The sequence below is a fragment of the Talpa occidentalis genome, unplaced genomic scaffold (assembly GCF_014898055.3).
Source record: "Talpa occidentalis isolate TD23 unplaced genomic scaffold, MPIMG_talOcc4v2.1 talOcc4.18, whole genome shotgun sequence".
NCBI classification, from domain to species: domain Eukaryota; kingdom Metazoa; phylum Chordata; class Mammalia; order Eulipotyphla; family Talpidae; genus Talpa; species Talpa occidentalis.
The window spans coordinates 10,504,002-10,528,270 of NW_023601851.1; the positions used below are offsets into that span (position 1 = coordinate 10,504,002).

Sequence of the window (24,269 nt, forward strand, 5' to 3'; positions counted from 1 at the left end):
ATCACCATTTTAGAACAGGGACCTTTCTTCAGTAAAGACTGCTTGAAACTGACAGATGCCTCCCGAAGGAGCTAGAGGGGACTGGAGAAGTTCACCCAAGATGCCGGCCAGTCCCAGAAACACAGTGTCCCAATGCATATGACAAATTAGAAAACAGAGAGTAGGGAGTAGAAGAACCACACACAACCTAGCAACTCCTCAGGAAAAAAAGCACACCACAAAAAGAAAACCACCCCCCAGATTGCAACAACAGTAACTTGGAAGAACTTCTGAGCCTTCCAGAAAGAGAATTTAAAATTGCTGTGATTAAAAAAGTGACAGACGTCAGAAAGGAAAACAATGACAACAGAAAAATAATCAACATTCAGAAGAATGAAATTGAGTCCCTAAAGAGGGAAGTAAAAGAAATGCTGAGATCAAAGAATTAATGGAGGCACTAAAGAACTCTGGGAAAAGCAATGAAAGCAGAATAGATGAAATGGAGGAAAGAATAGGTGCTCTTGAAGACACAGAAATAAAAAGAACCAAAACAAAAGGAAAGAGAAGTAAGAAGGAAAAAAGACCAAAAAACGACTTCAGGAATTATCTGACTCCATGAGGAAAGGAAATATAAGAGTTGTAGGAATACCAGAAGGAGAGGAGAGATATGCAGGAACAGGGAAGATATTCAAGGAGATAATTGAAGATAACTTCCCAAACGTGTAGAGGAGATGGGAATTGATATACAAGAAGCAAGAAGAACACCAAACTTCCACGATGAAAGGAAAAAAAAAAAAAAAACAGCAAGACACATAATAGTAAAGCTCCCAAGAATCCAGGACTAGGAAAAAATAATGAAACTGACAAGAGGGAAGAAACAGATAACATACAAAGGAAAATCAATCAGGCTGACATCAGACTTCTCCGAAGAAACACTATGGGCAAGGAGAGAGTGGAGGGACATAGTCAACAGACTCCAAGAAAACAGATGCCAACCAAGAATACTCTATCCCACAAAGCTCTCCTTCCTCTATGAAGAAAGAATAAGGACCTTCCCAGATAAACAGAAACTCTTGAATTTCATTACAACTAAACCCCCACTCCAAAATATACTACAAGGAGTCCTAAAGCCAGAACATCAGAGGGAAGAATAACAACAAAATAAGGCCAAAAAAAAGTAATTAAAAGAATAAATAAATAAAATCAAAGGAAAGACAAACACAATGGCAAATACAGATACTAACATATCAATATTAACCCTAAAAGCTGAAAGCAATTCCATTAAGATCTGGAACAAGACAAGGATGTCCACTCTCACCACTGCTTTTCAATATAATACTGGAAGTCCTAGCCAGAGCAATAAGACAAGAGAAAGCCATACAAGGAATCCAAATAGGAAAAGAAGAAGTCAAACTATCACTATTTGCAGATGATATGATAATATACATAGAGAACCCCAAAAACTCCATAGAAAAACTAATTCAACTCATCAATCAGTTCAGTAAAGTGGCAGGATACAAAATCAACACGCAAAAGTCAGTAGCCTTCCTATACACAAACAATAAATCTGAAGAAGTAGAAATAAAAAAAAAATCCCTTTTATTATTGAAACCAAAAAAATCAAATATTTGGGAATAAATCTAACCAAAGAGGTAAAGGACCTATACAAATAAAACTATTAAACAATGTTAAAAGAAATAGAAGAAGACACAAAGAAATGGAAAGTCATCCCTTGCTCATGGATTGGAAGAATAAACATTATTAAAATAGCCATCCTACCAAAAGCAATATACAGATTCAATGCTATTCCAATAAAAATTTCAATGTCATTCTTCAAAGAAATAGAACAATTACTGATGAAATTCATATGGAATCACAATAAACCCCGAATAGCCAAAGCTCTCCTGAAAATAAAAGGGAATGGAGGCATCACACTCCCAGACTTCAAACTATACTCCAAAGCCATCATCATCAAAATTGCATGGTATTGGAACAAAAACAGACATACAGACCAATGGAATTGAATAGAAAATCCATAAATAAACCCACAGACTTATGGTCAACTAATCTTTGACAAAGGAGCAAAGACTATGCATTGGAGCAAAGAAAGTTTGTTCAATAAATGGTGCTGGGAAAACTGTGTCGCTACATGCAAAAGAATGAAGCTTGACCACTACCTCACACCATACACAAAAATCAACTCAAAATGGATTAAAGAACTAGACATAAGTCCTGAAACCATAAAATACATAGAAGGAAATATAGGCAAAACGCTACGTGATATTCACATCAAAGTCATCTTTACAGACACATCACCCAAAGCAGTGATAGTGAAGGCAAAGATAAACAGCTGGGACTGCATCAAATTAAAGAGCTTCTGCACAGCAAAAGAGACAATAACAAAAACAAAGGGAAACCCACCAACTGGGAGAACATTTTTGCACACAACACTAATGATAAAGGACTGATCTCAAAAATCTGCAAAGAGCTGATGAGACTCAACAAAAACAAAGAAAATAATCCAGTGAAAAAATGGGCAGAAGAGCTAAAAAGAAACTTCTCTGAAGAGGAAATGCAAATGGCCAACAGGCATATGAAAAAATGTTCAACATCACTTGTAATCAGGGAAATGCAAATCAAAACTACCATGAGATACCATCTTACACGAGTGAGAATGGCACATATTAAAAAAAAAAAACTAGCAACAACAAATGTTGGCGAGGGTGTGGAGAGAAAGGAACTCTCCTGCACTGTTGGTGGGAGTGCAAACTGGTCCAACCACTATGGAGAGCTGTGTGGAGATTTCTGGACCTACTAAACATAGAGTTTCCATATGATCCAGCAATTCCACTCCTAGGTATTTACCCAAAGGACACAGAAACATCAATTCCAAAGAGCACCTGCACCCCTATGTTTATAGCAGCACTGTTTACAATAGCTAAGCTTTGGAAACAGCCCAAATGCCCAAAAATGTATGACTGGATCAAGAAGATGTGGTCCATATACACAATGGAATATTACTCAGCATTCAAAAAAGATAAACTCATGGCATTTGCAGCAACATGGACGGAGTAGGAAGGGATCATGCTCACCAAAATAAACCAGAAAGAAAAAGAAAAATACTGGATAGTCTCACTCATAGCAGGAATTTAGAAAACCTAAATAAGGGACCAGGAAAAAGACTAATTATAATAAAGTAAAAATCAAAATCAACAAGCAACCATAAACCAGAGATACACTATGGGAGTTTGATGAGTGAAGGAGGGTTTAGTGTCAAAATAAGGGGGGTGTGAATTATATGGGGAATATAACCAAAATGAAAATGCATACATTGTGCAAAAATTTAAAATGATGTAAAAATAAATAAAATGATAAAAAGCTAGGCAAGTAGGGTGTGAAAGTACACACCCACATGCACACACCCCAAGCTACAGACCCATGCCTTCATCAACATAGATATAAAAATCCTTAATAAAATGTCACCAAATTCAATCTAACAATGTATATATAGTTGTTTATCAGTTAGAATATATTCCAGATATATAAAGCTGGATTCATATTTTAAAAATATTTATGCAATCTGTCAAGTTAGTTGTCTAAAGGAGAAAAATGTATGATTAAATCAATTGATAGATTAAAAAAATGGTGAAATCAAATTGAGTCATGATAAAAATTCTAATTACAGTAGGAATAGAGGGAAACATTACTCAAAATCAGGCACTTGCAGAAATCTACAGCTAGCATCATATTTATTGAACACATTAGAATAAACATGCTAATGTCAGGGAAAAGCAAGAACTTTTTGTCTCACCACACCTATTAAACACGTTTCTAGAGTTCTTGCTACTGCAATTAGATGTGAGAAATAAACAGAATGAAAAATGGAGAAGACAAAGTAAATCTGCCTCTATTTGCAGACAACATCGTTGTCTGCATGGAAGACACCATGGGATGCACAAAATTGATATGGAAACTCCTAGAACAAATAAGACAATAATGAACAAGTGGAAACCCATATAAAATGCAATCCTTATTTTAACAATTAAATACTGAGGCATAAATACAATAAAATATGCAAAGGGTCTGTTCAATATAATTTACAAAATACTACTGAGAAAAACCAAATAAGACCTAGTGCTTCATGGATTATGGTGTTCCAAGAGTGGAAGACTTAACCATAGTAATGCCAACTCCTATGTTTGGGAAGTTATACATCTCTTTAAATCGATAGGTAGGCTTAACATACATATACCTATACAAATATGCACCATTAGTTTTTAACAAGGAGCAAAATCTCTGCAATTGAGGAAGAATAGTCTTTTGAATAAATGATGCTGGAGCAATTGAATATGCATAGGCAAAAAACTCCTTAATCTTGTCCTAAACCTCACATCGTATATGAAAATTAACTCAAGTTGAATCATCTTTCTTAAAAGTAAAATATAAAAGTATGAAACTTTTAAACATCGTAGAATATATTAAACTGGAAATCAAGTGCACTATATATAAAATTGAATATTGATAAATTGGACTCCAGAATATTAAATACTTTTGCTCTGTGGATGACTCTGTTGAGAGGATGAAAACACACATTACAGACTAAAAGAAAATATTTACATACATAATAAAGGACTTGTATCTAGAATGCAAAAAAATCTCTCAAAACTGGGCCTCCCTGGTGGTGCAGGGATTATTACTGAATTTGATCCCTGGCCAGGGAGCTACCCACATGGCAAAGCAGACCCCTCCTGTCTCGCCTGCTGCTCCTCTCAGCAATGTGTTTCAGTACATAGATTTGTTCTGCTCCCCACTCTCTCTCTGATGAATCCTCCTACCTCCCACACCTCTGGCTTACACCTCAGTTCTTGTATGCATAAATAAATAAATCTTTTTTTAAAAATCCCTCAAAACTTGACAGAAAAGACAAATAATTCAGAAGAGAACGGGCAACGAAATGCACAATTAACTGAAGACGCTATACAGATATCATACAGATACATGATAAGAGTCAATACCATTAACCATTACATAAATTCAAATTAAAACCAAAATGAGAGCTACTACTTACCTACCAGAATGGTTAAAACATGATAACATTCAATGATGGTGAGGCTACAGTGAAACCAGTTCTCTCACACATTGCTGGTGCGCAGAGTCACGGCTAGACGGCACCCCGAGCGGCGTCCACGTCCTCCACCCCAGCTCTCTGCAGGAGGACGGCCCCGATCACTCTCTCCTCAGGACTGAGAGTGTCCACACTTCACCTCACCTTGGCCGACATGTCAGTCACCGCAGCCAAGCCAGGAAAGTCTCATGACACTAGCTGGAAACAACGCGGCCTCTCACCGCCCGAGACTGCTTGATGCTCATCCCTGCTTGTGAGAAGGTGAGCAGCTCATCCTGGCCTGCTCTTGGGATGTATTTTCTGTCTCTCAAGATGTTCCACATAATCTTGCACACATCCAAGTTTTTACAGATTTGTTTCATGAATCTACACATACTTATTAGTAGTATTCTTCAAAATGATATCACAAGTCAGATTTATAACTAAGGATTTGATAAGGTAACTCTAGCTCAATTATTTATTTGGCTTTCCAAAATACTTGTTTAACAAATAGTTAAGATTTATTTATTTATGCACACAAGAGCTGGGGTACAGGCCGTAGATGGTGGGGTTGAGAGGATTCCCCAGAGACAGAGCAGGGAACAGAGCAGGCCAACTGACAAAATACACTGCTGAGGGGTGCAGCAGGCCAGTCAGGAGAGGTCTGAGGCACATGGCAGTCAGCTCCCTGGTTGGCTGGGGATCCAACTTGTGCACAGTGGCTGGCAGTAGTTTGAGAGCACTGTGTTTAACCCCTGGGCCACCAGGGAGGCCCCTTACCTTTAGTTTGAGATCAGAAGTGTGACTCCTTCATTTCCCCCCACTTTTAATCAGGAAAGCTTTGGTTATTTGGGGTCTGATGTGTTTCCATATGAACCTCAGTAATCTTTGTTCTATTCCTCTGAAGAATGCCATCGGGATATTTATTGGGGTTGCAGTGATTCTAGAAGGGGCTTTGGGTTGGATAAATCCAGGCCCTTTGGACAATGTTGATTCTTCCACCCCATGAGCTGGGTCTTTCTTTCCATTTCTCTACGCTTTCTATTATTTTTTTCCACAATGTTTGATAGTTTTCCTTGTAAAAGTCTTTTAGTTCCTCTGTTAAATTTATTCCCAGTTATTTTTTTTTTTGCATGTGCAATTGTAGGTGGCATGACTTTGTTAATTTCCTCTTCTAGTTCATTATTTGTACTTAGGAAGGCATATGTTTTTCAATGCAGAGTTTGGTGGCATTACATACACTCACTCTGTCGTATAACTCTTATTTCTGAAACCAGGGTGTCCCAAAGGCTTACATACACCCCCAAAATAGACCTGCGTTCTTTCTGCTCATTGCTTAACCCTTTGCACTCCGCTGTCCCCTCTCAGGGGACATTGGGATTCTAGCATATCACTCGGATGTCCCCTCTCAGGGGACATTGCAATTTATTAGTGATTATGGGGAATTGAGTTATTTCAATGCAACTTTTTGAGACATGCATGTTTCCCTGAAGTTTTATCTTGAAATGGCACAAGAAATTAAATAAAAATATCGTAAAATTACTAAGATATATACAAGAAATGTCACCGGGTTTTGTGTCGGACGAGAATGTGAGATGCGTGCTCACGATGGTCAGAACACTTCAAAACACCACTTGAAAAGAGTGATAAGGGGAGTTTGTAGAAGAAAGGTCGGTTTTCAAACATAGTGCACACTGTGTAGTGAGATATATAATTAAAAATAAACAAGTCTACATCTGGAGGAAAAGATTTTCAAAGCTGAGGTCATTTTGGTTTGAAGCTTCGAGCAGTGCACAATGATCTAACGAGGAGAAAATCGGAAAAGTGATTCTTTTCTTAGTGAATAAATTGTTTGGTGAAAGCTATTTTGGTAAATATCATCTTGTCAGCTAGTAATAACAATTAGAAATTTTCAACCCATGCATTTATTCATATTTTTATTAGAACAATGGCAAAGCGTCCAACCACGAATGAGTCTCATGACACAAGTAGTAGTAAAGATGAGCTCCACTAATCAGCCCACAATGCATATTGGGGAGTGTTACAAAATTTATCATACTGTACAAAATTATAAACAATAAAATATTGTTTTTTTTGGGCATATACATTCCTCGATGTCACCCAATTTATGTAAGTACAATATCATTCTAATATGTTACTTGGTTCCAAAATTATAATAAATAATACGAGGGTCTGTAAATGCACGTTTCCGCCGCAAACTAGCGTCGAATAGCTGGTAGCCAATGTCCAGAATGGTTCGGAGTGCAAAGGGTTAAAAGTCAAACTATTCTTTGTCTTCTAGCCTGGCTACATTACCAAGACGAACATGTTCTTCCCGAGCAGTTCTGCTTCTCCAGAGAAAGAGAACCTCGCAGCCCAAGACCGGCCATCCACCTCGGTCTTATGGGTACACTCCCTTTCATCCAGGGGATGAACTTAGGGGTGGGGGCGACCAAGGGAGATGGCACAGACCTGCAAGTAGCACACACCTCTTGTCCCCATATCCGAAGGATAAGCACCCCACAGAAGAATGGACCCATAGCCTCCCTGCTCCATAAGTCTCAGACCGTGAAGCTGTCCACAGCCACTGCAGCAAGAACTCCATCCCCAGCCAGGGAGCTGACCCACAAGGCGCAGCACCTCTCCTGTCTCCCCGCGGCTCCCCTCAGCAGTGGATTTCAGTGGATCTGCCTGTTCTGCTCCCCACTCGTCTCTGGGGAGTCCTCCCCCGCCCCGGTCCACTCCCTGCCCCTGGAGCTCAGGGTTCCTCAGGGTTCCTGTAGTGTCCTCACCGCTGGAGCATGGACAGTGTCTCTGGGCTGTGCTGATCCTGCACGTCCTGACCCCGGGATGTGGCTGAGCTGGGCAAGGTCCCCACGGAGCACGGTGGAGGCCATTCCTGGGCCTCCGCCCACCCATCCAAATAAGCCTCACCCGCCACACCCCTGGACGCCCCAACACACCTCTAGGGGGACGTGACGCGAGTCCCCTGAACCCCTCACCTTCAGAGCAGAGAGTGACACTTGCTGCAACAGCCCACATTGGTCACGTCACAGCAACAGACACTTCCAGGGAACGTGGCACTAGCAGAGGAGCGTTGTCTTAGCAAACCCTGCAGGCCTCTTTGGACCAGGTCTGAGGTGAAGGCTGAGGGGCCCGATGCCATCTTTAATGGGCGCTCAAGGACACCTAGGAGCCTGCAGCATCGTGGAAAGCGGCCTGCGGCCTAGGGGTGAAAACCTCAGCAACCTCCCACGGCGCATTGAGGAATATGGCCCGTGGCCCCGACACTCCAGGTGGAGTTTAAAGGGACCAATGTACCTCCTGATTCAGTCCTAACCCCTGAATCAGGGAAGATGCTCTCAGGGGACAGACACCCCGACAGTCACCAAACTGGAAACACAGGATGGGGGCTCTGGCCATAGAGATGTTCCTGACGGAGGAAGCTGCGTAGAGGGCACGGACAGGGAGGAGCGGGCGCCCAAGTCCCAAATCCATGATCAGAGAAACAATCCCCGACGGACGGGCCCCGAGCCCAGCCCTGCAGAGAGGACGCTGAGTAGCCTACACAGGGCACGACTGCAAATCCACAGACCGAGGCTAGGTGTGGACATGCAGGCGATTAACGGGGGCAAACTCAGCGGGCCTCGGAGCCTCGGGAGAGCCCTCAGGCCAAGCCCTTCAGCAAGAGACACGCCACAGAGACCCCCACCACCAGCACCCGCTCCCTGCCCGCCACAGCCATGGGAGCCCCTGCTTCTCCGCCCCAGCAGCCACCCCTCGGGACCGTTCTGCTCAGGGAGCTTTCTTGTCCTTACTCCTGTAGTAAATCTCTGGCTCTTCTGAAACTCTGGGCTCCACCTGGAAGTACTTTCGTACCAAAGACAAGAAATGAGGAAGAGCACACCCGAGGCCTCAGACTCCGGGCCTGCTGCACAAACTCTCCGCTCGACATCACCACGGAGCCAAAGAAAGACCCCAGAAGGTGCCCGGGGCCCCTGAGGGGGGAGTGGTAGCGAGAGTTACATCAAGGACATCATCAGCCACCACCTAATACACCGACCACTCACCCCAAGGTATGAACTGACTCAGACAAAGACCACATTCAGGGCACGGCCAGCAATGGCGGAAGGGATTATGTTCTGAACAAAGAGTGAAGGAAGAAGACCTGGATTACATCATCACCTCCAGGAGGAATACAGGGGAATGAAGAAAGGATCAGGGGAAAAAGACAAAACTAGCAGGCAGATGACAGAGCTGAGATGCCAGCAGGGGATGGGGCAGAACAGGGGCCAGGAGGGGAGGAGCAGCACCAGGGCCTGGGGTGACGGGTCTCAGATGCGGTGCAGACAGGACATTTGCAAGAATTATACAGAAGGGGAGCAATCCAATAGTGCACAAAGATGAACAACAATTTAATAAAAAAAAAATAACAGGCAAGAAACCTTTCCTTTAAAAAAAATTCAGGGGCCTCTGTTGGCGCAGGGGTGAAGTCTCAGCACTATGAAGCTGTTCTCAGTACTGCAGACACGAGTTTGATCCCTGGCCAGGGAGGTGCCCCACGGGCACAGTAGACCTCTCCTGTGGCCCCACTGGCCCCCTCAGCAGTGGATTTCAGTAGATCCACCTGTTGTGCACCCCACTCTCTCTGTGGAGAATCCTCTCACCCCCTCATACCTCCGGCTTGCACCCCAGATCTTGTATGCAGAATTAATCTTCCAACAAAATTCCCTTATTTTGTAGAACTGGGGTGTAGACCAGAGGTTCGGGGGTGAGAGGATTCACCAGATACTGAGTGTGGTGACAAACAGGCAGAACCACTGAAATACATGGCTAACGGGAGCAGCGTGTGACACAGGAGAGGCATGTTGTGGCCATATATGGGGCGGCTCCCTAGCTAGGGCTGAAACCCTGGCCAGAGCAGGTAATAGCGCTGAGATTTAAACCCCGAGGCCACCAGGGAGGCCCCGAAAATCCTTCATCATGAAAGGTAGGTAAAGACAGCCGCAGACCTCAACCTATAGCCAAGAGCACACAGTTCAACATTTCCTTCTAGAGGAGGACATTTTGGTGGTGAGCAATTCCAGCATCGGGGGGCACCACAAAGACTTAGAGTACTGGACAGAATGTGACGACTAAGTTAGAAAACCCAGAGAGACCACTTACCCACGCAACATGCAGTGTGCCATGTAGACAGACAGCTGCTGTGGACAGGCATAGCATCGCCCAGGAACTTAAGAGGATACTAGAAGCAACGGCAACAGGAACAACGACATCATCACTGCATGAACTTGGGAGAACAGAGTGAACCAGGTAACTCCAAGCAATTAAGATTGAAACTATGTCAGTTCCCATTGATCTCAGCTGCATGATGTGGTTTGAGCTCCTAACTTTGAATATTTTTAAAAGATTTTTATTTATTCAAGCATACAAGAACCAGGGTACAGGCCAGATGTGTGGGAGGGTGAGAGGATGCACCAGAGACAGAGCGGGGAACAGAACAGGCAGACTGACCGAAATACAATGCTGAAATACACGCAGCGGGCCAGACAGGAGAGGTCTGCCGCACCATGGGGTTGCTCCTGGCCAGCCAGGGAATCAAACTCCCACCACAAAGGCCATGGACAGCTTCACAGCGCTGCGCTCAACCACCTGCACCACCAGGGGAGGCCTGCCTGTCCACTCTTGACATTCATAGCATTTCCTTCCAGTGTGGAGTTTGTCATGCCTAGTGAGGGCTGACTTCCTGAAAAGTTTTCCCACTCTTCACAATCATAGGGATTTTGTCCAGTGACATCTCTGATGTCCAGTGAGAGCTTGCTTACTGGAAAAAGTTTTCCCACGCTCTTGACACTCATAAGGCTTCTCTCCACTGTGATTTCTCTGATGTTTACTGAGGGATGATTTCTGGCGGAAAGCCTTCCCACATTCTTGACACTCATAGGATTTCTCTCCACTATGAATTCTCTGATGTGTAATGAGGTGTGGCTTACTAGAAAAAGCTTTCCCACACCCTTCACAATCACAGGGTTTCTCTCCAGTGTGAATTTTCTGATGTTTACTGAGGGATGATTTCCAGAGGAAAGTCTTCCTACACTTGACATTCATAAGGCTTCTCTTCAGTGTGAATTCTCTGATGCTCACTGAGGTAACACTTACTGGAAAAAGCTTTCCCACACCCTTCACATTCATAGGGTTTCTGTCCAGTGTGAATTCTCTGATGTCTAATAAGGTGTGCCTTACTAGAAAAAGCTTTCCCACACCTTTCACAATCATAGAGTTTCTCTCCAGTGTGAATTCTCTGATGGAGACTGAGGGATGACTTCCTAGAAAAAGCTTTCCCACACTCTTCACAATAATAGGGTTTCTCTCCAGTGTGAATTCTGTCATGTTTATTGAGGTTTGATTTCAAGAGAAAAGTCTTCCTACACTCGACATTCATAAGGCTTCTCTTCAGTGTGAATTCTCTGATGTTTACTGAGGGATGATTTCCAGGGGAAAGTCTTCCTACACTCTTGACATTCATAAGGCTTCTCTCCACTGTGAATTGTCTGATGCTCACTGAGGTAATATTTACTGGAAAAAGCTTTACCACACCCTTCACATTCATAGGGTTTCTCTCCAGTGTGAATTCTCTGATGTCTAATAAGGTGTGCCTTACTAGAAAAAGCTTTCCCACACCCTTCACAATCATAGAGTTTCTCTCCAGTGTGAATTCTCTGATGGAGACTGAGGGATGATTTCCAGAGGAAAGTCTTCCTACACTCTTGACATTCGTAAGGCTTCTCTCCAGTGTGAATTCTCTGATGCTCAGTAAGGTGAGCCTTCCTGGAAAAAGCTTTCCCACACCCTTCACATTCATAGCATTTCTCTCCAGTGTGAGTCCTCTCATGTAGAACAAGAACTGACTTACAGGAGAACACTTTACTGCACGCCTGACATTCATAGGGTTTCTCCCTTGTATGAGTTCTCTGATGGACACTAGAAGCAGGTTTCCACCTGAAAGTTGTCTTACACACCTGACACGGGTAGCGCTTCACTCCCGTTTGAGATTGTGGATGTAAAGTGAGGGCAGTCTTCCATGAGTAAGTTTTCACATAATCGTTAGAGCCAAACAACTTCACTGCAGTGAGATTTCTCTGGTATCCCCTCTGTAAGGAAATCTCAGCGGTGCCCCCACACTCATCAGGTTGATCGTCTGCTTGTGTTTTCTGATGTTCAGTCAGAACAGAGGTTTTAGAGGCCGCTTCACCATATCTCTTATATCCCAAATTATTCTTTCCTAACTGGGTACTCTCACACGGATAGGTGTGAAATGTTTTTCTGAGACTGGCCCCACTTTCACAACATTTCTGCTGCTTATGTTCAAGATACCTAGGAGGATTCAAATGAACTGGAGTCATCTCCGCTGCTCTCCCCTTTTCATTACAACTGCAGGGAGTCTGTCTTCCTTGGGTTCTGTCTCGGACAACGAAAGGCACCTCATCACGGGTGTCCCTGCACTCATTGCATTTACGGACAATCCCTTCCAGAAGGGCTCCTCTAGGTGTAAATACTATTTCTTCACTCACGACTTTTCCTTGTTCACAAAATTCAAAAGGCTGTTGAAAGTTCTGAATCACCTGGTGACTAAGGTGCTCAGGATACTTGATGGGTTCCCTCATTCTACTAAAAACCTCCTCGTTCTCTCTAGCATGCCCTTCATGAGGCTCACCAGGGATCATCATGGTCCTATGTATAGTAAAGTCCTCAGGCATCATCGCTGAATTGTTTTCATTTTTGATACTATGGTTCAAACAATGAATTGAGTGCAAATTGTTTTTTTCCATTAAGTCAGTTCTCTCGTTGGATGGTATTTTGCTGCTGGTGGTAAGAACTTGCCACACATGTCTGCCCTGATTTGCAGGGCTGTCCTGAGTCAGGTGATCCACAGTATGGACATCTAAAGTGAGATAAAAATGACCATGTCTCTAAAAAGGAAGCATTTTGAGTGAATACTACCAAGCGGCACGAAAGTTCCTATATTACAAAATAATTTACAGGTATTAATTTTCTGATTCATGTGTTTTGCCCATAGTAAATTATGGGGAGAATAGATTTTTTGGTATTTTTTTACTTTAGCATAGGAGATCTGGGGTGTAGGCCAGAGGTGCAGGAGTGGGGGTGCTGTAGGGGAGTGTGCTGTAGGGGAGTGTGTTGACCAGAACAGGCAGACTGACTGAAATACACTGTTGAGGGGAGCGGCAGGTGAGACTGGAGAGATTTGCTGTGCCAAAGTCGGTGAACTCCTTCACTGTGGATCAAACTCAGGCCATAATAGTGAGAGCTAAGAGACTTAATCCCTAGGCCTCCAGGGAGGCCCCAATTAACAGATTTTCTAATGCCAAACCAGGATAACAAAGCAGTAAATCTAATTTCACAATGGTTTTATAAAATCATAAATATTTGCTAAATATAGTCTTTTAACTAGAGTTGTCGATTTCAACCAGAAGCATTTCACCCAACATAGATCCTACACACCTTCTTTCTTAGACTGACCCTGTGCAACTCTTGAGGGTACTTTCTGAATAACCAAGCCCTGCAGAGGCCATGGCTTTCCCAGAAACCCGTGGACTGAGAGACCCAGTCATTGCCCAGGCACTTTAAGCAAGAGGCCTGCTGAGACACAAGGACTCTGCTTCTCCATTTCCTTAGTTCTTCTTTCGACTCTGGCCCTGGCCACGGTCACCTGCAGAGGTTCTCAGAGGCATGTGCTTCCCTCCATGGAAGAGACCAGTCAGTTCATATTTAAATATCATATCACATTAAGGCTCAGAATCCTAATACATGCAGCAAACTCCGCCTCATCATTGTGTCCCACGTTCCTGCTAAGTGATAGGAAAAAAGTTCTGCATCCATCCTGTGCTATCAGCGTTAAAGTCTTTTCTCACATCCTTCTGAGAGCAACACCCTGGTGGTCTCAACGCACTCCCTGGAACCTGTGTTTCTGCTTTGTTCATAGCAGCTCCAGTTTCTATGTTGTGTGTGACTCTCAGCTACATCACACTGTCGTAGATTCCTTTACTTTCCTCCCAACGATTCCCACGAGAAGGTGGAATTGCACAGGTCACACTGCTCCTCAAGGTATGAGCCCCCGACCTGAAACTCTTAGTGCCATGGCTTTAGAAACCACCACCTCAGGTTCCCCCTCCCATGTCACAGAACATCCCTTCCAACGCTGAACAATTCTGGGTCCTCCTCAGCCTCACAATTACTATGAGGGCGGTCACAAGGCTTGCCCTGAAACACTACTCATGTTCTAAATAACTCTCCAGTCAACGCCTCTCTATCCCTTTTGAGTTAGTCACCTGCTCAGTGACATCTCCAATAGCAATACATAGCCTCTATCCCAGACTGCAGAGGGAACTATAGATATGACATGTCAGTGCAACCCATTCACCTCACCTGAGCTCTGAAAGAAAATAATTAATCTCTATAATGATGCGTATGGAGCACACACAAAAACAACATTCTCCACTCTGTTTAACTCATGCTGGTCAAAGATCTCTGTGGCTTTACCTCTCTATTAATAAATGTATTTATTACATATTCTTTCCTCACAAAGTGTATAACTTCAGAATGTAAAGATCATTTCTGTGAGTACTGTTGCTCTCCCCGCTCAGAAAATTTACCACTGGCTAAACTTCCCATAAACATACAGAAAGAATAAAAAAAAATTCCTCAACAGGAACCTAAAGAAAACAGTCTATGAGAATACACTAAGAGAGAGAATAGAGATATGTGATTACTGCAGAATCATCCCCATGTATCAGGGACTGCATACTGGTTTAAGAACATAAACAACCATTTTTAAAAGAGCAGGACGAAATTCACAAGAGAGTAATATTTGGAAACTGAATAAAGAATCAGTTTGATATATGCAGACACACTCTTCAAGATTGGACACTGAAAAAGCACCTCAGTGTGGCCAATATCACTGGCCACACTCCCAGCCTCCTCTCAGCCTCCCGGCCTGGCAAGCACTGACTGACCTGAGAGGTCCTGGTTTGGGGGATCGTCCACAGTCCCCGGCTGTAATCCCTGCTCCGACCTGATGCTCTCCTCAGGATCGGTAACACAGTGCCCTGTGATGAGAAACAGTGTTGGTCTTCGATCAAGTTCAACTTCAGTCTTTGAAAACTAACAAATGCAGTGTGAAGAGCTGTGCAAAAGAGGCCAATCTGAATCTTTCCAAACGAAAACCGAAACACCCACAATGTACACTGCCTGCCATGTTCAACCTCACCAACACTCAGTTTCATAAGCAAGTGCACACTTATCAGTGCAGAAGACACCATTGCACTAGAGTGTTACACTGGAGCTTCCTCACCTAGGGACACCAGGTGATTGCAGGTCTCCAGCATCACATCCCGGTACAGGGTCCTCTGAGCTTCACTCAGGTACCGCCACTCCTGCCACGTGAAGTTCACAGCCACATCTTCAAATGACACCATCCCTTCTGAGGGAACATTTCTCATCTCAGGGCCGGCAGCCTGGGTCAGACAGAGCAAGTGCAAACAAATCTTATTTTGTGGGTCTTCGGTCCTGTATAGAATTCGCAGTTGAAAGAGCCTCGCCTCTACATTCACCCCTTTGGTCCTACAAGTAAAATTATAGCTTACCTTATATATTTGAAGTGTCTATGATTGTAAGAATAAAAGGATGAATAAAATTGGCTCCTTGAGGAGCTGATAGCCTGGCTGGCAGGTGTAACAGACATACACCCGGAATCATGTGCTAAAGGAGCTTCATAACAAATGAAAAGCATGTGCAACTTTGTGCCAATATTTTACTCCCGTGACCTCAAAGCCTGCTATCTCCAACTCACAGTAAACGAAAACTGAACCCGAAAACAGGATGTTCAAGCAATGAGGTGGGAAAAAGCAAAGGTAAGAGATGTTCAACTACAAGCAAGTATAAACCAGAGATGCACTATGGGGGGTGGAGAGATTAGGGTTAAAATAAGGGGGGTGGGATGTATGGGGACTATAACCAAGATGAAAAATGCATAACTTGTGCAGAAATAAAAAATGATGTAAAATATATATAAAATAAAATTTTAAGAAAAGATGTTCAGCTGACAGAGTCAGAAGAAGACAGATCAGGTCATCACTTCTAAAATGGAAGGACAAAGGGGAGGAGAACTTGGTAATAACTTGGTGGCTGAGGTACGAGGAATGTTTTCCTAATATGCTGTCTGCATGACGGGCTGGTAGACACTGGAATTCCACACACAACTGGACATGTGTCTGGTAGATCAGGAAGTCTAAGGTGAAAACAGAAATTTGGGAATCAGGTCCTCCCAGGTGGCACAAGAGTTTAAGTCTAAGCACTATGAAGCTATTGGCAGTTGCTGCAGCAAAAATTCAATCCCCAACCAGGGAGCTATCCACAAGGCGCAGCAGACCTCTCCTGTCTCCCCGCTGCTCCCCTCAGCAGTGTATTTCAGTCAGTCTGCCTGTTCTGTTCCTCGCTCTGTCTCTGGTGAATCCTCTCACCCCCTGCACCTGTGGCCTACACCCGAGCGTTTATATGCATACATAAAATAAATATTAAAGAAAATAAAGAATATGGGAATCTCCAGGATATTATTGATAGTTTTCATCACCGTAGGGGAGAACACGTTGACCAGAACAAAAGGTATTGAAAGAACAGGAAAAACAACTAGAAGAGACAGATATTTCTTTTCGAGAAAGAAAAAAATAGATCATAGCAATGAAAGAGTTTTGAAAAATAAGATACACGGTATAAGAAAACAAACATCTTATGAAATCCGTAAATTTATTCCATCATTTCCTTTCCTGTGTAGTAAATCCTGTGCACCTCCACATACATATAGAATAGGAACCCATTAAAATAAATTTCCATTTGTATTAGCTAAAAAAGGATTCAGAGGATTTTTCCTCAACACAAATCAAGTCCTTGACAGCCACAGGCGACATCAACATTCCCAGTGAGAGAAGGACTAACAAAGACGCTCAGTGTCCCCTATTCAAAATGGGTTTGGGTGACGCTACGTAACAACAACAACAACAAAAAGACAACATACATAAAAATGGTCATAACTAGTTATAATTCATTCTTGGAAAACTAATGAAAGCCACAGGAAAGCGACTCTGGAAAGGAAAACCCAGTGAGCAGACTATAACACACACCCATGTTCACACACACAGGAGCTCCTGTACGCTGCCAGTGAAATGACAAAACAGTAAGCAATGCATGTAGCGGAACCAAGGGCAGAGACTTGCTGGAATAAAGAAACCTGGAGGGTTAAACAATGAATAAAACAAATGCAAAGACACAACAGCATCCAGGACACGATGAGCCTGATGCACTGACAGGAACTCTTGCAAGGTAACCCGGCACATCCCAGTTCTAGGAAAACAAAAATGCATTTACTTACAGGCTCATTGATTAAAACACTAATACGAGAAATAAAACAACAGCAAAGAAAGAGAAGGTGGATGGCTCATGTCTGCGCACAGAAACTCACGGGGACCTCCCAGCAGGAGTGGGCTCAGGATGCCATAAAAGGACCATACGATGAAATGGGACAATACAATCCCCTCACGCTTTCGACCCTGTTCAAAATGGAAATGTGCAGCAATGAGTAAAGGACTGGAATACACAGCTCTGCAAATCACATACCCAAGCGGGTCCTAACACATGAACGTTCTCAATACGATCAGTCACGAAGGAAAAATGAATCAGAAGTACAAGAGATGAGATTTTACGTCCGCTGGGATCGCAATGATTTAAAAAGAAAGAAAAGAACAAGTACTGGCAAAAATTTGGACCTGGCTCCCTTGCGCACTGTTGGGGCAAACATAAATGATGCAGCCAGGAGGGAAGACAGGAAGGTGATTCTTGGGAAAAGGGAAATCAGAATGACAGGAGTACCCACCCCCACCCCAGGGTGTTCACCAATAGCAGGGACAGCAGGAACGGGCAGAGACGTTTGCTCACCTACTGTCACTGCACCACCAGTCATTACAGCCCAAAGCAAAATCAACCCAAGCCCCAGGTGATGGATTAATGGATAAATAAGACTGGAAAATACACATAAGATATTATTAATGAGCCTCACAATGGAACTAAACAATGACACACACTACAATATGAATGCACTCCTGTACGATACCTATGAAATGACAAAACAGTTAACAATGCAATAAAATAAGAGATTCACCAAGAAAACAAGGTGTAATAAGACTCCATTCATACAGGTCTGAGTTGTCAAACTCTTGAAAACAGAAAGCAAATGGTGGATACAGGGGCTGAGGGACAGAGCAGTTGGGAGCGAGAGTTTAATGAGTACAGTATTTTATTACTGGGAAATGAAAAAATCTGGAAGGTGGTGATGGCTGTATAACACTGGTAGCCAGAGAGCTACCCACATGGTGTGGCAGACCTCTCCTGACTCTCCCACTGCTCCCCTCAGCAGAGTATTTCAATAGATTTGCCTGTTCTGCTCCCCACTCTGTCTCTGGTGAATCCTCCCCCCTCCCACACCTCTGGCCCATACCTCAGTTTTTGCATAAATAAATTCATCTTTAAAACATGAATGAATGAATGAATGAATGAATGAATGGAGGGCCACGTTTTCTAGGAAAAGGAGAAAAAGAAGCAACAGTCATGCTGGGCAGAAGAGCAGCCACTGCTGCTCCCCACAGTGCAAAGTTTTATAAAATGAAACACTTGCATGGTCACAGGTGACAGAAGAGCTGGTAAAATTAGGTTGCAAAATATATTCATTCTATCAATATTCTATAAACATCTATCAAAATTAAAAAAATCTACCATTAACCGTAACTTCAGCAAGAATCATATGTATGACAAATGCAAACGCACCTACTATACTCCAGACTTGATGACAGAAACCTGAAGCTCTTTATTAAAAACTACATTGAGCATCACTGACATAAACTCCCAACAACCAAAGGTCAAATGATGAACATCTGCGCTACCTGGTTTTACTCAGCGAGTGTCTGTGTCATGACCCTTGTTCAAACGTGTCCCACTGACCCCTGAGTACTTTCTCCCCCTGAACTCTGAGGTGTCACCACACCCTGGCCAGTCGGAGGCAGAAAGGGGAGCAACCTCATCACTGAGAAAACACATCCATCAGGTTTGGCTAAGAATGAGAACTGTAATGTGAAAGAAAGTGAACACACACACTCACACGCATGCACGCATGCACGGCGGTGCTGTTGTTAGCAACCATTAAGATATCAGGTAATACTGAAGAGTAACTTGCATTGGGTGAGACTAAACTTTGGATCAGAGTAATCCCTTTCTGGTGGCGGGAGACCTGGGCTGAGAAGGATCTAATTCCACACGGGAGGGCACAACACAGGACGAGGTTTGCATGTTTCATGAGCAGCAGGTGCCATTGGGACGGCTACAGGCGCAGTCAGGTGGGAGCCGAGCCTGTGGTACTAGGCCTGGGCAGGAGGCCCATGCGCAAGTGTAACTGGCAGAAGTGGCAAAACACAGTTGACTGACTCACTAAGGAGAAGTGCAGACTGAAGACGGGAGACCAGATCGGAACACAGGGACTAGCTACATTCAGAAGCACAAGATACTCAAGCATTCAGGGACACAGAAAATAAATCATCAGAGAGACCATGACAGAAACAAACACAAAGAAATTTGCATCTTCCAAAACACTGGAAATGGAGGAAAACTCACCAACACATACGACGAGGTCAGCATTGCCGATACCCTCCAAAAAAAAGACAGCATAAAAGGGAAAAATAGACCAACACCACCAAAGAACAGAGAAGCGAAAATCCTCAACAAATTCCAACCGAGTTAATGCAGCAACATGGAGTCTCCCTGGTGAAGCAAGGAGTTAAGGCAAAGCACTATGAAGCTATCCACAGCCCCTGCAGCATGAGTTCGTTCCCCAGTCAGGGAACTCACCCACACGGCACACCTGACCTCTCCTGTCTCCTTGCTGTTCCCCTTAGTAGTGTATTTCACCAGATCTGCCTGTTCTGTTCCCCACTCTGTCTCTGGTCAATCCTCTCACTCACCACATGTCTGGCCTGTACCCCAGCTCTTATATAGATAAATAAATCAATCTATAAAATTCCAAATGGGTTAAATATTTGGTGATGTACTTGACAGAAAATATAGGGACACACTAAGGACAGTTGCCCCAAAGTGCACTAGGGAACACAACCCCAACACCCAGGAAAACAAAAGCAAAAATCAACAAGTGGGACACCACTAAACCTAAAAGCTTTCATACCTTAAAAGAAACCAGCCCAAAAACTGAAAGGCAGTCTACAGAACAGAAAAAGTATTTGCATGCTACACATGTGACAAGGGGTTCATTCCAAAATTTATAACATCCCCAAACAATGCGAGAAACCAACTGATGACTCAATTAATAATGGACAAAGGGGGGCCTCCCTGGTGACACAAGGGGTTGGGACGCAGCCTATGAAGCTCTCCAAAGCCTCTGCAGCACAAGTTTGATCCCTGGCTGGCAGGGAGCAACACGCATGGTGCAGCAGACCTCTCCTGACTCCCCACTACTCCCCTCAGCAGTGTGTTTCAGTAAGTCTGCCTGTTCTGCTCCCACTCTGTCTCTGGCGAATCCTCTCACCCTCTGCACCTCTCGCCTGTACCCCAATTCTTGTATGCATAAATGAATAAATCTTAATTAAAAAATGGACAAAGGAACTACATACACTCTTCTCTAGAAAGGGGATTCTGACATCCTACAGACAATAGGAATGTTCACCTTAACTTATTTTAAGAGAAATGTAAATTAAAAGCACACTTAGATGCCACCTCACCCCTTGAGAAGGCCCAAATGAAAATGAATGGATTTATACAAAACGGGGGGTGAGGGTGAGAATTTTATGGGGACTACAACAAAGATGTAAATGATTACACTGTGCAAAAATGAAAATGATGTAAAATTATGTAAAATAGTATTTAAAAAAGTGAAACACTAAAAAAAAAAAAAAAACAAATATGGAATGAACAATGCTGGAGAGAACACAGAGAAAAGGGAGCTCTCACCCACGGCTGGTGGCCATGACATTCGGAACAGACCCTGTGGATGAGGGTGCAGAGGTTTCTATAAAATAAAATAAAAAAATATTTTTTTTTTTATAAAATAAAAACGGAAATTCCATAGCATCTGCAATACTTCTACACATTATCCTCACGGGAAAACTCAAACAAAAAAGATTTATCCCATCCATGAGCAGAGCAGCTGTGTTTCCAACTGCCCAGTCATGGCCCAAACTACATCCCTTTAGCAGAGGCAGGGCAGGAAGTGTGGAGCACACGCAGGGGAGCACTGCAGGGCTGTGAGGAAGGAGCAAAGGGCCACACTGAGGATAAAATGGGTGGGCAAGGAGGTGATATTGTTTTTTTTTTAAATATTTATTTATTTATGCATAGAGGAGCTGGGGAACAGGCCAGAGGTGCAAGGAGGAAGGTGAGAGGATTCACCAGAGACAGAGCAGGGAACAGAACAGGCAGATAGACCGAAATACACTGCCGAGGGACGCAGCAGGCCAGTCAGGTCTGCTACGCCATGTGGGTAGCTCCCTGGCTGGCCAGGGGATGGAACTTGTGCTGCAGAGACTACAGACAGCCCCATCGGTTGCATCTCAAACCCTTGTGCCACCAGGGAGGCCCCGGGAGGTGCTATTCTTGAGTGAAATAAGCCAAAAAGTAAAGACACATATGAGATCGCTTGACTCATCTGTGGAAAATAAATACCCAAAAAACATTTACAGCAAAAATACTTGAATAAAACTTGAACAGGGTCATTTGAAGGTAATGATGACCACCAGAGGGAACAGGGAAATGGGTGGAGAAGTTAGGAGGGAGGAAGACGGGGGACGGGCCAGAGTGTTTTGCTAGAGGGGGAAACTAGGGGTAGGGCAAGACACATTAGGATTGTAGGAAAAAACTGGCAACTATTTCAGCAGAAGGCTTTTAGTGCTACACATGTCAATGACAGATCGAGGAGGGAAAATAAGTAAAAGAATAAGAAAAAAAGTATAAGAAGCTTTAAAACAATTAAAAAAATGAAATTTCCCAAAGGTCACACATGGTGTTCTCAAACATGGCAGGACTTTTGGAGAGTGTAACTGGACTGGAGAGCATCTTAGGGTGTAGTGAGTGTCACTAGAAATGCATTCAGTCCACACCAAGGAGAAATGCGCAGGAGCAGTGGAAACAACGGCCAGAAAAAAGGACTCTGAAGAGTCTACTGGGCACCTTCGGTTTGCAGGCCACCTGAGAGAAAGGCAGGGGCAGGTATGTAAGGATCCCCCATTGGACTCAACGGCACACATGCCAAGACTGATGCCTGCATGAAAGTCTCCGAGAGTTGTGCAGGACACAGTGTATGATTTTAGCTACTGCACAGAAACCTTAAAAATTCAGTTGGGGCCTCCTGGGGGGCCCAAGGGTTTTGAGCGTTGGGTTGTGAAGCTGCCCACAGCCTCTGCAGCGCCAGTTGGATCACCAGCGAGGGTCCCACATGGCGTGCATACCTCTCCAGCCACCGGCTGCTCCCCTCAGCAGTGTACTTCGGTCCTTCTGCCTGCTCTGCTCCCGCTCTGGCTCTGGTGAATTCTCTCACCCTCCTGTGCTTCTGACTGTACCCAGTGCATTTATAAATAAATAAACAAACCTTGAAAAAAAATCAGTTCTCCTTTCTAAAAGACATGTGGCTCCTTCACCCCCATTCTGCACTCAGGTCCTCAGGCCCCATCCTCCCCCTCCTCCATCACCCCGCACCGGACCAGCGCAGAGCTGGGAATTGTTTCTGTCCAGCGGGGTGAAGAGCCACAGTCCACACCTTCAGCGTCATCAACCGCGACCCAGGCACAGACTCTGACTCTGCGTTGCGTGAGCACCAGGGCAGAGCCCCATCTTCACACATGCTGGACATGTGAAGTGCCTGGATCTACGCCACACCTTTCTCTGGTGAGGAATGTGTCCCTGGAGAAAACTATGTTTCTAATTACGTGTCCGTTGATACTCCCATAAAGTCAATGCACCCGGAGCTGAAGCAAACACAGCACTCACCAGAGATTGATCCATTGTCGCTGCTCTCACAGAGGCATGAGGGCTCTGGAGGCGGCGCTGGGAGGGGCGATGGGGTCCAGCACAGAGGACGGAGGCAGCTGCACGGGGTCCTGGAGTCTCCTGTCCAGAGCCCGCCACACGCTGCCTGGAGACACCAGAGAGTCACTGAGGTGCCGGCCGTGTGACACTTCCAGCAGGGGCAGGAGAGGCCCGCGAGTCCATGAGCGGCAGAACTTGGGTTTAGGGTTCACCATAATTTAAAAGGTGACACTTCCCACTGCCTGATCAACAGTCACGCCAAGAACAACCGTCTCAAAGCTGAGGAGTCACTTCAGAGTGTGGAACGATTTCCAACGAGACGACGCCCCGAACGCACTGTTCTGCCAGGACACCCGGCAGTGGCTCCGCGCCGCTTCCCGCCTCCTCTCCGTGGACACCCCAACAGGGACACAGTCCCCCTGGGTGCTCACCTCCAGGATGGAGGCCTAATGCAGAAGCCAGCAGGACGCCGCCTGGGGGCGGGAATGCGAAAGGAGCCTGGAAATTCAGACAACAAGCCTCTAACGCAGCAGAAGACCCCCCCCAACCCGGGATCTCCCCACCCCCACAGGGGCTGCCTCCATCCTGGCAACCTGAGCAACGTCACCAGCCAACCTTGGGTCCATGAATCTGGCCCTGGGCGCAATACAACCCCGCCAGAAACGCAGCCTGGCTCTCCCCTCCCTCACCGCCCGACTTTCGGGGGGCCCAGAGGAGTCAGCGCGCATGTGCACAGGCGGACCCGCGCTTCCCCAGGGCCCCCGCCTTGGGGACCCCGTCCCCAAACCCCGGGAAGACCCCGGGCAGCGTCCGGGGTCAGGGCCGGGCGGCCGCGCCGAGGACACACCGGAAAGGCCGGGACATTCTCCCCAATGGCCCTGTCCCGCCCCCACGCGCTCTCCGGGGGGAATCGGCTCCAACGCCCGACTCCACGCGCCGGAGCCCCGCTCGCCCGCGCCCCCTGCTCCCCACCCCCCGGCGTCTCCGCTCACCCGAGCCCGGCCTCCCGGGACAAACCCGCGCTCACCTCGGGGCGCCC

The 24,269-nt window shown here is 44.9% G+C and overlaps 2 protein-coding genes across 2 annotated transcripts in view; both read right to left on the reverse strand.

The window, feature by feature from the left end:
• Positions 1-3,962: 3,962 nt before the first annotated feature.
• The window catches only part of LOC119250861 (uncharacterized), a 117,437-nt gene continuing 97,130 nt past the window's right edge, over positions 3,963-24,269 (reverse strand). The window contains exons 6-8 of the mRNA XM_054697681.1: positions 15,453-15,615; positions 15,115-15,207; positions 3,963-5,185 (exon numbers count right to left, since the gene is read on the reverse strand). Of these exons, the coding sequence (XP_054553656.1) occupies positions 5,112-5,185; positions 15,115-15,207; positions 15,453-15,615 (330 nt within the window). The 3' untranslated portion in view covers positions 3,963-5,111. The remainder of the gene's footprint in view (positions 5,186-15,114; positions 15,208-15,452; positions 15,616-24,269) is intronic.
• LOC129146164 (zinc finger protein ZFP2-like) lies at positions 10,322-13,025 on the reverse strand. Its single transcript, XM_054697673.1, is given in 3 exon segments — positions 10,322-11,160; positions 11,163-11,517; positions 11,519-13,025. Coding segments are annotated over 3 exon segments (2,196 nt in total). The 5' UTR covers positions 12,913-13,025; the 3' UTR covers positions 10,322-10,713.